The 15,559-nt window shown below is 39.2% G+C and overlaps 1 protein-coding gene across 2 annotated transcripts in view; it reads right to left on the reverse strand.

Annotated features, from left to right (window-relative positions):
* The window catches only part of Ppargc1a (PPARG coactivator 1 alpha), a 90,373-nt gene that overhangs the window by 8,342 nt on the left and 66,472 nt on the right, over positions 1 to 15,559 (reverse strand). For both annotated transcript variants that reach the window (XM_027386968.2, XM_035453318.1), the window contains 3 exons: positions 7,557 to 8,472; positions 6,943 to 7,047; positions 6,669 to 6,789 (listed from right to left, as the gene is read on the reverse strand). In XM_027386968.2, the coding sequence (XP_027242769.1) occupies positions 6,669 to 6,789; positions 6,943 to 7,047; positions 7,557 to 8,472 (1,142 nt within the window). The remainder of the gene's footprint in view (positions 1 to 6,668; positions 6,790 to 6,942; positions 7,048 to 7,556; positions 8,473 to 15,559) is intronic.

A 15,559-nucleotide genomic window follows, 5' to 3' on the forward strand; every position in this document is an offset into this window, starting at 1 on the left:
CTAGCACTAGAGAGGAATATAAGCCAGGAGGAGACAGAAGCTCAGAGGTATGAGGAGCAGTAGAGTCAGAAGCAGTCTGAGGTCTGATGGATTCCCCCCTCTGGTCTGAGCTTTGGTGGAGGTGAGAACTCTCTAGTGGCTGGTCACTTTGTTTCTCTGATTTTCAGGTTCACTCCCAATATCTGTGTTTGGATTTTTGTTATTTGTGCTACAAGTTACCAAAAGGAATGTAGAGATCAAAGGGAGAGAAATATAGAAGAGAAGCATGCTTGTAAAACCATTTTAAAAAGAACTCTGGAAATCAGAGCAGAGATTCCACTCAGTTGGAGCAAAATTCCTCTGACATGTTATTGAGCCTCCTAACTGGCCTGATGAAGTAAAGCAAGAAGACTCAAGATTCATGTCCATGTAGATTGTATGTCGAAACTGAAGGCTTAAATTGTTTTTCCAGAGCATGCAACACAGCTAGATAGTCAGTAGAAAGAAACGGTTGGTGATGCTCAAGACTAAGCAGTCCTTCACACACATTATCAAGGGAATCACAACTGCACATTCCATTCTATTTACGCACCCAGTTTCAGCCCAACAGCCAAATGTGATGGGACTGTTATCTAAACTTAAACTTCCTGGCGCCTGCTTGCATGGTGTTATGGATTTTTTTTAATGAGCCTTTTAGGGAAGTTACTACTGTGTAAAGAAAGGAGAGGGAACTGCAGAAGAGAATGAAAGAAATTGAGCCATAGCACAGAAATTGCTCAGCTACCATTATGGGAATACACACAGCCTATGTATTCAAGGAAATGTGAAGTTAAAGCGAAAATCGACCATATGTGCAGACATATTGGGACAGTTTCTGAATTGAGGCTTTATACAAAGCTGTATGCAACAATGATCTTCACTAAAAGAGATAACCCAGAGGACCTTTCCTAGGACTGAAAGATTCTGCAGTGAAAGGAGACACAGCTCGAAAGAGTTGCTCCTCCATCACTCAAATTACCTTTTAATCTACCAGCTCTTTTTATGAAACACAAGGATGGGCCCTGCCCTGCTACCTTACAAAGAGCAGAAGACTGAAGGCGTGCTGGAATGCTCTAAGAAGCATTGAAGTCCTTTGTTTTCCACAGGCTAAACATGAAAATAGAAGAAAGACACCTTAAGGTCTAGACTGCAAAGACTAAAATCTTTCTGTGATTGGTCAAGATTTCTGGCAAAGAATCAGCTTTTTAACATGTTGCAGTTGAATTAGATAGATGAATAGAGTTCGTATCTTAAAAAAATAACATTTGCATCCAATTTTTCAAGACATTAATTTCCAAACAGGAGATGAAAGGAGAAGAAATCAAAATGTTTAATATCATTTCTAACTTCTTAGGGGCTTGAAGGGACTCAGAACCTTTAAAAAAAAAGCTGGTTGAAAAATTATTTTCAGACCAGTTTTCACTATTGAGGAGGATGGAACATTTATCAAACAACTTTTAGCTTCAATTTTCACAAAGGCTAGCTTGCTGATGGGGTGGATAATACAAGTGAAGATTTATGTTGCATTAACTACTGCAGTAAATTCTCGTTACATTCAAACACAGGAGATAAATAAAGAAAAAAGTATGATGGAATTAACTGACTTTGTATTACTAAAATCTTTTTCAGGAAGGAAATAGAGCTTGATGGTTAGCTGTGGAAAACATGCAACATTGTTTCTCATGAAATAATAAGTGACTCCCAGTAAGAGGAGTTTGACTGAGGAGAGATGAGAATCAGTAAGGAGCTGACATTTACTGAGCACTATATAGGCCAAATGATGGGTTAGATACTTTTGAATGAATTACCTCAGTAAAATGTCCCATAATCCTAGACACCAGTGTGTCTAGTATAATTTGGACTTTGGTTCCCAGTACTTTTATTCTACATTTTTATTTCAGAGCAGCATAAAAAATGTTAATTCTTCTTTCTCTGCAAAGGGAACTCCACTTTAACCTTCAGAACAAAAGATTTTTGTTTTCATTTCCAGAGTAGCTGCAAAATAACTTCAGCAGAAATTCTCAAGGTATTTCTAGGGAAGTAGCTCCAGGGGTAGAGCCTGTGCTCAGCAAAGTTGCTGTGAGACACACACACACACACACACACACACACACACACACACACACACACACCAGTATGTGAATACTATGCATGACTGAATAGTCTAGTTAAATAATTTTATTTTTTTTAAAAAAAGGTGACAGAGTTGATATCCAAGTTATATATAAAGCTGACCAGAAAGAAGGATCAACTGAAAAGAATCTGTTGTCCTTGCTGTATTAAGTACATTTATGCAGTGTACTTCATTAAATGTCTCCTACTAAAAGATGTTTGGGGGGCAGAAAAAAATGAGAGCATTTAGTTTTCCAAAATTACCCATCGGCAAATACTATATAGAATCTCTCAGCCTAGCAGCTAAGGCTACCCAGGAGCAAACAGTCAAATAAAAGCTGAGATGCAACCAAATCTATAGACCAATAATGGTGCTTTTTCACAGCTTTCTTTGAATATATTCAGAATATAAAAGCTGCACATATTCAGTCAAAATATTTTGACGAATTTGGGAATATGCTTGTACCTGCAAAACCCTGACTACAATAAAGACATTAATGTCCTTCCTTGTGTTGTTATGCCCCCCTTTCTCTCTCTCTCTCTGTGTGTACAGGTGTATACTTAATATGAGATCTATCATTTGAATATATCAAGGTGCACACTATAGGAATGATACTGTAAACAAACCTCTAGGATTTCTTTCTCTTATAAAGCTAAATTTCCAAATACTGAATTTACAATCATGTTACATATTTTCCTGAAAAGGCTAAATACTGAAAAACCATTATGAAAAGCTTATATAGGAAACTGAACTCTTTTCTCTAAAAATAACCAACATTTCTACATTTGGAGAGAGACATTTATAATCAACAGTAATGATGTATCAGTTGTGACTCCTGGACTATCTAGTGACCGATAAGAGGAGAGCTATGTGAGAGCCTAGCCATTTCCCAGCCTCTCGGTTTGGTTTTAAGCACTGAGCCATATCATAATGTCTAGATTTGTTCTTTAAATTAACATCCCATTGTCATGTTTTCTGGCAGAAACTGTACAGATTGCAAATGGAGTTGGACTTAGATTTCAGCAAGAAATTAAAACAGTGACAGTTCAGACACTAAGTACTAAACTCTGGCATTCATAGCTCCAGTTTAATCTAAATTATTTTAAACTTAGGAGACAGAGAAAGGCAGAGAGTCAATTGGCCTTTGAGATAGAATTTGGATGGAATTCATGTGAAAAGCAGACACTGGCATAATGATAATATCCAATCATTACAGAGAATTCTGTAGTTTCTAATTGTTAGTGTTGGCTTTATGAAAGTTTGCTGAGCCTGGGCTCTATGAAGACTTCTAGAGCTTCAATTCATGAAAAGTTTGCAGATCTCCCAAAGCACTTTCCTCAAAAATTCAACACAGATGTAATGCTGTTCACAAGACAAAACTGAACTCTTATTCTGCAAAATATCAATGACCACTTTTTAATGCTTTTTATGTTTTCCTTTGGAACTTCTGAACTGCTGCTCCCTAAGCACATGATTTCTCTGCTTAGTGGTTAATGCACCATGGCATCCAAGACATTATAAAATCAAGTGGCTATTCATTCCATTACTTTAAGGGCATCTCAAAAATTGAATGGAAGTCACCTATCTAGCTAACTTAGGTGGCCTATCTTGGCTCCCACAGCTACTTCCTGAATGGAATTTAAAGCAAATGAGTGAAAAAATCACTGTAGGCATGCTTTCCTCAAGTCCAAGATTTTTCCAATGTATTATGGCACATGAAAGAAGAGTTTTATGAAAGGAAGAAGAAAACCAATTAAAAAAATCTTTCTGTGGATAAAGTCATTACATAATGCTACTGAGTTAAAAAATCTTTAGCATGAGTTATATGACTCCAAAATCTGCCTGCTACTTTGATGCATTGCCTTATTTCTGGTCCATTCTGCCTGTGTTAATAGTTAAATCACTAGAGGTTCCCAGTATAATGAACTATTTTCTAGAGATGCATCGTAGGTACAGTTTCTAACATGAATAACAATGTTCAATAAAAGCATTTCAATATAAGTAATCTAAAATTCTCTAAAAGCCATATTCAGTAATATAAAAAGAAACAGAAAATATGCTAAATAATGTTAACAATTCATACCATTTAGCTCAGAATATCTAAAATATCATATGATTCATGATAGATACAAAAGCACTTAGAACTTTCCCACTATTCTTTGTAGTAAGTCTTCAAAATCCATTCTCAGGGTCCATCTTAATTCTGCCTAAGAGAACTACTCATGTAATTAACTTCAGTTGCCATGTTGGACATTCTAGTTGTTAAAAACACTTGCCCTCCCTACCTTCAGGATTTTAATTAATTTCAACTTCCTCATGTTTGTTCTTCCATCCCCACAGGTCTTGATGACCACTTTTAACCACGTGCCTTAGATGAATCCTCTATTAAGTCACTAATCACGTTATATTTCCTGCTTGTACATCTTTATCTGCCTGCTGACTTCAAGCTCTTTGGAGTCAGGTGCCAGGTCTTACCTGAATGCATGTCTCAAGCACCTGGTAATTACTTATCAGGAGATTCTGAGACCTCAACTTCGTGTGTGGTCAACAGAAATAACATATAACTTTCCAAGTGGGAATTTATTCAACAGAATGTCTCTAATGTGTATGGAACACTTACTACTTGGAGATCACTGTACTAGTAAACAATTTCTGTTCCCTAGGGTTTTTTTTCAAATATTTTTCCAAATCTAAATAAATACCAATGACAAAAAGTCTCACTAGTGTCTAGTTAATGCATAATGTTTTCATATAACCAGTTCTCCAAAGAATTAAGTCAACATTTTGGGAGACAAAGGAAAGAGAGGGCGAGTTTAAGAGCACTTTTGCCTCATCAGGGCTACAGCAATCTACTAGATGTTTTCAGAGAAAGTTAAACCAGAAAACAGCAGGTCTCCCTCCCCTTCTTTATTCTAATTAAGTATCTAGACCTAAATTATTTTGGTAGGCAAAAAAATAAATACATGCCACTTATCTACATATTTTTGATTAAAACATTCATCTGGTTTTGATTAGAATTGCACTGTACTTTGCCCAAATGAGCAAATAATACCCTATATTTAAGGAAAAATCAGGAAATCTGTAAGATATGCATTTATAAGCAGTAAATGCAATGAATCAGCAAACACTATGTTATTGTGTGTGCTCTCAACCTGGCTCCCTTTTGTAATTACTAAGTGCAATGTACGTGTGCTGTGAAAAAGCTTTGTAAACTATATGGCACCGTATGCATGTGAATTATAATTATTGAAGAGGCCATTAATTAAATAAAGCAATATTAGAAAAGTTGAAATTTTCATTTTCATTAGGCTTCCTAAGTGTGAACTAATGACATTCTGGCAAATCTTAACATCACAGCTTATTTGAAAATTGAGAAACAAATGAGGTAAAGTGTTATAATTTGCAGAATGCCTTTGATTCAGGCCTTGGTAGATGCATAGTTAAATGGTACCAAACATCCAGAACTTCAATCTAACTATTCATTTCTTTCTCATTTCTGTTTCTTTCAATTCCTATGATTAACAGACCTCTCATTTAACCTCTCTACTCTAGCTGGTAACTATCAGCTAAGACTTGATTTGACACCAGAAGGGATGTTCTTTATACAGTGAGTTTTATTGTCTTCTCATTTTTTGTTGATACTACTGAGTTTTCTTGGAGGTACCACAGGAACCCATCGTTAATAGCCAGAACTCATTTCTCCAAGGCTTGGTTAGCTTATGTGCAAGATAGTCAAACACTGCCTTGCACTGTTGTGACTTGGAGCAGCTAGCATAGACAGGCAGCAGGGGCAGTGAACCAAAACAGTGCCTTATCTCATCGATTAGCGACAGCTCCCAGGAGCACTATGTTGGGAAAGACCTTAAGGCTCTGTGGGACCTCAGAGGGACAGAGTTCCATGATTGATTAAGAATGTCTGCCATGGGCATGTACTGGATTTTGAACACCTGAGTGCCACATTATTAGCTGCTAGTGAAGAACAGTATTGGATTTCAGAGAACAGACAGGTTCATTGTAACTTGCATGTTTACACATGAGTTTCAGCAGTACCCACATGTCAGGTGAATGCATAAAGAACGAGCACCCCTGCCGGCCTCCCGCCCCCCCTACTGCCAGGTCACAGGTAAGAAATACTGACTTCCTTAGCCACATTTCTAATATGTACTTAAAATGGGCTCTGGAATCTCCTCGAACCCCACTAAAAGAAAAAAGTAACAGGAAGCAGCAAAAACAAACAAACAAACAAAACCTACATGTTTTCCAATACCTATCAGACCCAAGGACCCTCCCCTTTCTGCATTTTTCAAAACAAAACTTGAGAAAGCTAATGAACTCCACAACTCAACTGTAATGAGAAAAAATCATGACACCATTTTTTCACATAAGGGTCTTAAGACTGATACTTTACAGCCAAAAATTGGAATATTTCTCTGTTAACAAAATATTAATTTTCAGTTATTGGTTAATCTGCCACCTCCCACCTGCCAAAAAGTTTCATAGGAAAAGAGAAGAAATGAAATTAGCCCCAACTGCTTACAATTGCTTTCTGCTTCTGTCTCTCCCTCTGCTTGGCCCTTTCAGATTCCCGTTTCTCATACTCTCTGCGGTATTCATCCCTCTTCAGCCTTTCATGCTGATATGTTTCATAGCTGTCATACCTGGGAAACAGAACCTCATCATTAGGCCAACTGCCTCCGTATGAACAAAAAGTACATTATCTTTTGGGAAGGGGACAAGAAGAGCTTGGGGTAATAATTGCCATCTAAAGGAGGAGATAAAGGGAGCTGAAGGAAAAGGACAGGCTTCGTTACCTGGGCCTACGGCTGTAGGGTGACCTTGAACGTGATCTCACATACAAGGGAGAATTGCGGTGTGTGCGGTGTCGGTAGTGGCTTGATTCATAGTAGTAGCAGGATCTGGGAGAGAGGAGAAAACCAAGAGGATATTTACAACTGGCTCTTAGCCCACGTTACCAGGACCACTGAACATCACTGGAAGCTCAGGGCTGTAGGAATTGTCTTCTCCTTAACAGCAAGATCTTCCAGTGACAGCTGGCCATCAGCTACTCAGACAAGAGACCAAGAAGTGATCGATTCCCTCTCCAAGTCTCTTACTGTTGATACCACAGCTCATCGGTGACTACGCTGTCAGGATTATCCTACACGGATCTCAATTCTCCAGGCACAGGGCTGCTTTGTAGGTAATAGAAAAAGTTACACAAGCAAGTTTCTCACATATGTGTCTCTGTGTTCTAATGGGCCAAGGTAGAGTGCTCAGAACTGGGTATGTGAGAGAACATGGAGAAGGGGGAGGGATGTACAATACTCAGATAATTGGCTGGGTGGCTCCAGAAGAGTACCTGAGGTTGGATATTTTTTCTGACTTAGGAAGAAACACTTTAGCATGGGGTGGATTTTGACCTTACCTTGAAGAGGATCTACTGCCTGGGGACCTTGATCTTGACCTGGAATATGGTGATCGGGAACACGATCTGTGTCGAGAAAAGGATCTTGAACGAGAGCGCATCCTTTGGGGTCTTTGAGAAAGTAAGGATTTGGGTGGTGACACTGAATCTCTACATGGAGAGTTAAAAGAAGAGCAAGAAGGCGACACATCAAACAATGAGTAGGACTGCGTGCCATCCCAAGGGTAGCTCAGTTTATCACTTTCATCTTCACTGTCATCAAATAGGCCATCCATGGCTAGTCCTGAATTTATAAATACAGGTAGTTTGGAGAATTGTTCATTACTGAAGTCGCCATCCCTTAGTTCACTGGTCTTGTCTGGTTCGTCGTCAAAAACAGCTTGACTGGGATGACCGAAGTGCTTGTTCAGCTCAGCTCGGATTTCCTGGTCTTGGAGCTGTTTTCTGGTGCTGCAGGGAGAGACTTGCTTGTTGGCCTCCAAAGTCTCTCTCAAGTAGCACTGGCCTGAATCTGTAGAAAAGCAGATGTGCCCCTGACAGTCACAGGAGGCATCTTTGTAGTCTAGTTGTCTAGAGTCTTGGAGCTCCTGTGATATGTTAATGAGTATATCCGTTTTGGAATTGATTGACTGACAGTAGTCATGGTCACCAAACAGCCGTAGACTGGGCCGTTTAGTCTTCCTTTCCTCGTGTCCTCGGCTGAGCACTGAGGACTTGCTGAGTTGTGCATACAACTCAGATTGCTCTGGCCCTTTCTTGGTAAAGTGACTGCCTTGGGTACCAGAACACTCACTGTACCGGGCCCTCTTTGATGGTGGTGGCACCACGGTCTTGCAAGAGGGCTTCAGCTTTGGAGAAGCCTTGAAAGGGTTATCTTGGTTGGCTTTATGAGGAGGAGTCGTGGGTGGAGTTAGGCCTATGATAAAAGAGAAACAAAAAGAAATATGGGGAAATAAAGAAAGAAAAGACATAGAGAGAATGTTCTTCAAGGATAAACACATTCCCTGATTTTCTTAGATTTCAGACTACAGTTAAAACTGAGTGAAGAAGAAGGAAACTAAATTAATGATAGGCTCTGAAAATGGACTCTTCTCCTAAGTTCTTGTCACCCAGCAAAATATGGATGGACAACACCAGGCAACAGCAAGGGCTGTGATATTTTTGTATTTCATAGTATTTGTATGCTAACAAATCCTGCTGCCTAGAAAACAGGAATGTGTCACTGCCAGCTGCCCCAGCAGCAGGTGTCACCAAAACTAGCATTTTCAAGGGAATTGCAGGAGTCATTTAAAGGCATTCGATGTGTGGGATCTGAGAATCATGGAACAGCCTCGGCAGCATTTGTCTGCAAAGAATGCTACATGAAAAATAAAAATGGATCAAGGCTCTTAGAACAATCAAGAATCTACCCTTGGGGGAATATTTTTCAAAAGGTGGAATGACTGCAAATTTTGGTCAGGGTAGGAATGACATACATGGACAACTTTGAAAAGGGTTCAGCAAAATAGGATGGCCCAGCTGAATGCAGGGAACCAGAGCCCCTCCATAACTTGACAGCAATGAGTCTTTGTCTCCACAGTTCATTAACTTAGTAAACCATGGCTAATGTAGGTATAATACATTCTTGTAAGCATAACTAATACATTCTGCCTAAAATATGGTTTTGCAACAGAAAACTAAGTGCAAAGTGATTCTAAATATCTCCATGCCAGGGGACCATTTTATTTTGAGCACATTGTCACTGAGGGCATGAGACAGAATGACTGAATGACTCCAATATTCAGCAGCTAATTATATAAAGAACAAATAAAGGAACACAGGGCTGTCTATGGGTTGGTGCCTTGCTACAGAAAATTCTGAAGCCAAGGAAGGACAGTCTGAGGCATAGTAGTTACCTCCAAGTCTCATCCATGAATAAACTCCATTCATTCTGTCCTGCCCAGGAAGAAATGTTGTGAAGCTCAGTGTCCAAGGAACTTTGAAGGCAGGCAGGCTGCAGTTCAAATGACTTTATGGTTACAAGGGAACATTTTAGTTTACAATAGATTTTCTATTTAGGAGGAAGAGTGAATGCTATTCAGCGGAAAAAAAAAAGTTTTCCTCTCTGTTAACAAGCCTGGGGTAAGACTCAAGGCAACTGTACATTTCAAGAGGGAAAAAATTCCTACCTTGCTGGAAAAAAATATAAATATGTCAAGAACCAAGTAGGTCACAGGGAGCCACATGCAATTTTTATATAAACAGAAAGACGTTGTCTTGTTCTCCTACTTGATGATAAAGATGTGGAAGAAATTAATGTTTTCCCTTAAAGAAAATATTCTGGCCCAAACTTATGCAATTTTAAGCATGCTGAGCTAATTATCTCCATGGAGAAAGGTGGGGTGGCCTTCAGAAAGATGAATACAGACATGGACACTCTTCTTTGGGCACACCTGAGTTGCACAGGAACCAGTTCTGTCCACAGGCTCACTCTTTGATGTGGGCAACATTTTCCTGCATAAAACTTCTGTTCCATTGAGGCACATGTACTTTTTACTCTCTCCATTACAAAGAGCACAGCTTGTTTCTCGACTAAGAAGTTCTAGTTCTTTCTCTTTCTCATCTTGTTTAGATTTTGCATTGCTGTTCTTGTGTAGAGATTTCTAACCTTGGTTATCTTTGGTTGCCAACACAACACATTTCAAAGGACTCATGCTCAAAAAAAGAGATGTCAGGTTCTTGAAGAGTCCCCATTAGAGTCAAGATGCTCATAAATTGATGATGAGAGGCTGGGAAGATGGTTCAGCCAGTGAAATGCCTATTGCATACACATGAAAACCCGAGTTTAAATTAACAGCACCACTGTACAAAGTCTGGTGTGGCAGGATGTACCTGTAACTCTTAAGTGATGGGCATCAGAGACAAATGAATCCTGAAGCTCATGGGCTGGAAAGCCTGGCCAAATCCAGGAGCTAGCTTCAAGTTCAGTGAGTGATTATCTCAAAAGCAACAAATACTAGGTGAAGAGTGACTGAGGGAAGCCATCAGATTCTGACCTCTGGCTTCCTCATGTGCCTGCATCAATGTGTACCTTCATACACACACACACACACACACACACACACACACACACACACACACACACACACGTCAACACTAATGAGTGTCTATGCCAGACATACACAGTACAACACACATTCAAAAAGTAATGCTGAGTAAGTTGAGTAAGTGCCAACAAGTGCCAGTCAAATAAACCCAAAAAAGTGACCCTTGAGGAGAGAATGCCATTCAACACCAAGAATCAACCTACATAAATCTCTTTATGTTCATTCAGTTTATGGTAGGTTTTTTTTTTTTTTCTGTTCTAATGACACATGTTGGGTGGCTTACTTCATATGTACTGCATTTATCTTTTTTTTAAAGGAGAATCACAACACTTTTCTCCAGAGAGTGCTTTGTAGGATGCTGCCTGCATTTAATAGTCTACAGGTTATTTTGCTTATTTTCATTTAGCAGTTTCTTTCTGAATAGCTGGTCTCACATGTCCGTGGCCTGAGAGTCACTTAGGAGGCTGGTTACACATTTTTAATGAGATGGTTCCCAGACCACATAGTGAGAACCAAGATCTTTGAACATCTGTGTAGCACGTGGCCTTTACTCCAAATATCTGTGTTTTGACTGACAGTCCAGATGTATAAAAAGAAACTCTGAACTTCAGAAATGCCAAATTAGGCCACTATAAAAGAGAGACTAGCTCTAAAAATACCTTGACTATCTAGGGATTTTAAATATAGAAATTCTTTTACTTTTGAAAATTTGAAACACTTGCCCTAGTATCTAAGCTCATTATTGTTTAAATAAATGATTTTTCAATTGTTCTTTGATATAGTGATTCCCTGGTCATGCTTCATTTCAGTGAAAGACAGTTTTTCATGTCCTACAGAGAGCCTCTTGCTACCAAACAGACATCCACAACACACCTACTGTGTGCCAGATGCTACACGGGTCACCCGTGTTTCAAATATGGTATGCACCCCCAGGGACATCACAGCTGCTTTTAATAAAGTGGTAATTCTTCTAAGTTTGAAATACTTATGTTTTGTTGTAGATATGCTTAAAATGGGTGGAAATGCCCTGGGAAAAACCAAATGTATGCTGGAAGTGAACACACTAGGGCTATCAACCTTTGTGCAGATCATGTGCTGAGTCAAATCCTACTTCCTCACCAAATGAAGAACAGTTCACTGCTGGTGCACAGAAGAGCAGGGCAAAGATTTTAGACAATTCACTATTTTCTTTAGACTCTTTATCAAAACTCCCATATTCAGAGAATATCTTTGCACAAGATTGAGAAATCTCATGGATGACAGACTTTGTATCACTCAGGGCTTAACTGAAAATCTATTTCCAAATATAGATGATACCTAAGGCAAAATAAAGGAAAACGAAAGCACAAAGGAGAATTCTTTTTCGTTTCTTCCAATGTTGTGTCAAACTTTTAAGCATAGCTGATGGGACAGGTTACCCCTCTTGGCCTCTGAATCAGCTATATTTCTCTAACCTGGCTTGCTCTGCCCACAGTTTCTTCCCCTGTGGTACAGGAGAGGTCAACACTCAATTCCTTAATGCTCAATTCCTTTGCTCATCTTTCCACTAATGGCTGGACTCTCAATTTCATGCCACAAGCCTAAATCAACAGTGCTAATGCCTCCCATAACCTCTGGCTCCTTTCCTGCGTGTTGATTTTTCTGGGGAATGTGTACATTTTGGTGTTGACAGTACAAGGTATATTCCATGCTCTCTCTTGAACTTAGCAGGTTTTGACAGATTTATGTGAGGACAGATGGCCATTACAGGCTGAAGGCTGACAAGAGGCAGTTCAGAGCATTGTTAAGACACTTGCACAAACTCTCAGCAGTGCAGCTCCGTGCAGAATGTAATTCAGACTATAGCTTTTTTATTGCTGCCTATTTTCTTTTGTCAAAAGAGCCTGCTGTGCAGAGCAACAAATGGCTGCTATTACCCAGAATGTAATGGGTGTCAGACAAATCACGTAACACAAACAATCAAGAGTATGTAGGTCATATTTCAACAGAGCACAACCTTAGCAATATTTATGATTACTGCATTGAAATGTGCTCTATAATAAACAAGTACCTCTACATCACTCACACTTCTGCACTTCTGCACTGCCGATCTGGGAGAAGTGGCACACACTCTACAAGTCATCTTTTTAAACAGCCCTTTTATTTAAAGAAAAAACTCAGAGACAAGTTTTGTTTTGTTTTGTTTTTCATTACGTGCCACGAGGTGATTTTCTTTGAGCAGCTCTCTTTGGAGTTTGTTTGTTTAATTGAATGACTCTAATAAAAGATGAAGCTCTTGCCATTTTTTCTTGAGCCCTAGTATCCACCTAAATTCTACAGGGCTACTTTTTCCTTACCTTTTTTATTTCTTGTGCACAGTTTACAACCTGGCACAGAATGTCCTGCTAACTCTGCAGTTTACTTCCGAATTAACTTAACAGCAGGATTTTGCTTGGGTTGTGTGACAGTTTCAGATTTGAAGGAAAAACACTGAGGGGTTAAGTTAGCTTAGAAGTTCACCAAGGCAGGAAGGTAAGGCAAAGACAATAGGTATTGTCTTTCTCATGTACCCTAGAGCTTCAGAACTGGAAGAGCCTATCAGAGAATGTAGAGAAGGCTGATATATACGGGGACAGCAGCTACTGCTACAACAGCTGCTAAAAGCACTAGCCTGATCTTGGTTCTTCTGATGTCCTCTATCTCTTGTTCATTCCCAAGAGTCACGTGTGGACCATGAAATCCACCCACTAAAGGGTCAACTAACACTTAGCACAGTAAGGCCTCTTATGCATCACCTGGTTCTCTGGCCCAGCATCCATCCACACTGACTGGGAATTCCCTGCCTGACATCACGAATTACTTTGCATATCATCCTGATCATTAAGGATGGAACTGACTTTGCAGAACTGACTTTGCTTCAAGACTTTTCCTATAAAAAGAACCTGATATCCCAATTTTTACTTGTGGAATTTGAAGTCAAAGCCATTACTAATTGTCCCTTAGGTACTTTCCCACAGATCCAAGGCTGAGAACCTGATACTGCAGTCATCTACCACCAAAACCCAAAGCTGAGGTGAGTTTGGAAGTTACTTTGTTATCCTTGACTTAAATAGGCAATAGGAAAGTATCATTTCCAGAAAAGTAAACAGAAGAAAAAGTGAGCATTACAGACCCAGGGCCTAGATGAATGAGGCTAGAAATAGAAGCTAAAGGACAACAGGCCTGCCAGTCAGAGTGGCTAAACACTGCACTGGGCTCCAAAATTCCCTTTCATGGATTCTTCCTAAATAGGAATGGATTAAATAACCTGCCAAAGTCACTTTGTGCTTTCCTTTTAAGAATTACATTTATTCACTTTGATGTACATGTATGATGGCACATGGGGGTGTGTATATGAGTGCATGTGTATGCGTATGCACAGATGTTTGTATGAGTGCTTACAAGTATGAAGGTCAGATAGCAACCCCCAGGAGTTAGTTTTCTTCCCTCCACCATTGGAATCCCAGCAATCAAATTCAGGTTGTCAAGCTTAGCAACACATTTTCTATAGCAGTTTTTGGTTTTGTTTCCTGTAAAAGTACTACCTATTGTTTATATTGTGCTTTTGTCTATTTTTCTCAAAGCACATCAAATGCAGAAAAAATAACTGCCAAAAGGGCATACTGAATGTACACTGCCAATGTTTTCTTTAGAAAAGTAAAGACTCTTCTCTTAAAAATTCATAAGAAAAGAAATTAGAAACTATTCCATTAATGTGTGTTTCTTTTAATCACAAGATCACTAAAATGCACTTTGATCATTAGTTATTTAAATCAAGCAAAAATATTCAGTTAAAAATAAATGACATCACAAAATTCAGATGATAAGCAACCAGGGAGCATCCAGACCCAAATAGGACATCTATAGCAGAGCTGCTACCCCTAAACTTGGGGTCATCATGGAAGTAGAGGCAGAGATATAGGAAGAGCACGAAGACCAGATTGACTGTTGCAGGATAGCATCTTCTGCATATAGCATGCTTGAATCCATGAACACTAAAAACTATGGCTTTCTGCATAAGACCTGAATAGATTGTACCAGTCAACACGCTAATATAGCAATATAGACAGAGAACAGTTTCACAGGGTGCCACACAGGAAAAAAAACAACTACAAGCAGTGAATCACTGCTGTGGGAAGTAGATCCAGGTGTTTTCATTCTTCCTCTTCTTCTTCATCTTGGATGAGGCCTCAATCCTAAAACCCTAAATAAGAGCAACACTATTTATACTGTGTGTGTGTGTGTGTGTGTGTGTGTGTGTGTGTGTGTGTGTGTGTGTGTGTTTTGTGTATGATATGACAACAATAACTATAGAAGAAGAGGACATGAAATTTAGAGGGGTAGTTTGGGGAGGAGTTGTGGGAGGAAGTAATTGTTGCAAATGTAGCGTACTCATTTATTAAATCATCATACAAAGAAAATAATAACAAATCAAATTAGTTGCAAGTCCATTACATTTAAAATAATGTTGCCAATGATATGTGAACAGAGGGAAATGTGGGCAGAACCCAGAGGTCTCAGAATGTAAAAGCAGCTGATTATTTTGTTCTGCTCACTTTCTTTATCCATTATAAAACAGCTCAGTTGCTTTCACCATGTCTATAGTGATAACCAAAACACATTTATGCATATACATAAAAGTTGGGGACCAGTCCTTTTGGTCCCTTACCAGGTTCCTTCATGTCTTGTGTTTCAAGCCATCACCTTGTTAAGCTGACATTCTTTTGCCATTTCCATTTCAGACACAGAAATGTGTTGGTAGTGTCTGAAAAATCTCCATATGCAATAGATTTAAAGGCCTTCTGGCAAAAGAGCATTCTCCTTTCTCTCATCTTGCTTTACTAACAACAGCTATTTTGAAATCAAATTAGTTTTTACACCTGTAAAAGAGAAGAGCTT

Source organism: Cricetulus griseus, assembly GCF_003668045.3.
Source record: "Cricetulus griseus strain 17A/GY chromosome 1 unlocalized genomic scaffold, alternate assembly CriGri-PICRH-1.0 chr1_1, whole genome shotgun sequence".
Lineage (NCBI taxonomy): Eukaryota > Metazoa > Chordata > Mammalia > Rodentia > Cricetidae > Cricetulus > Cricetulus griseus.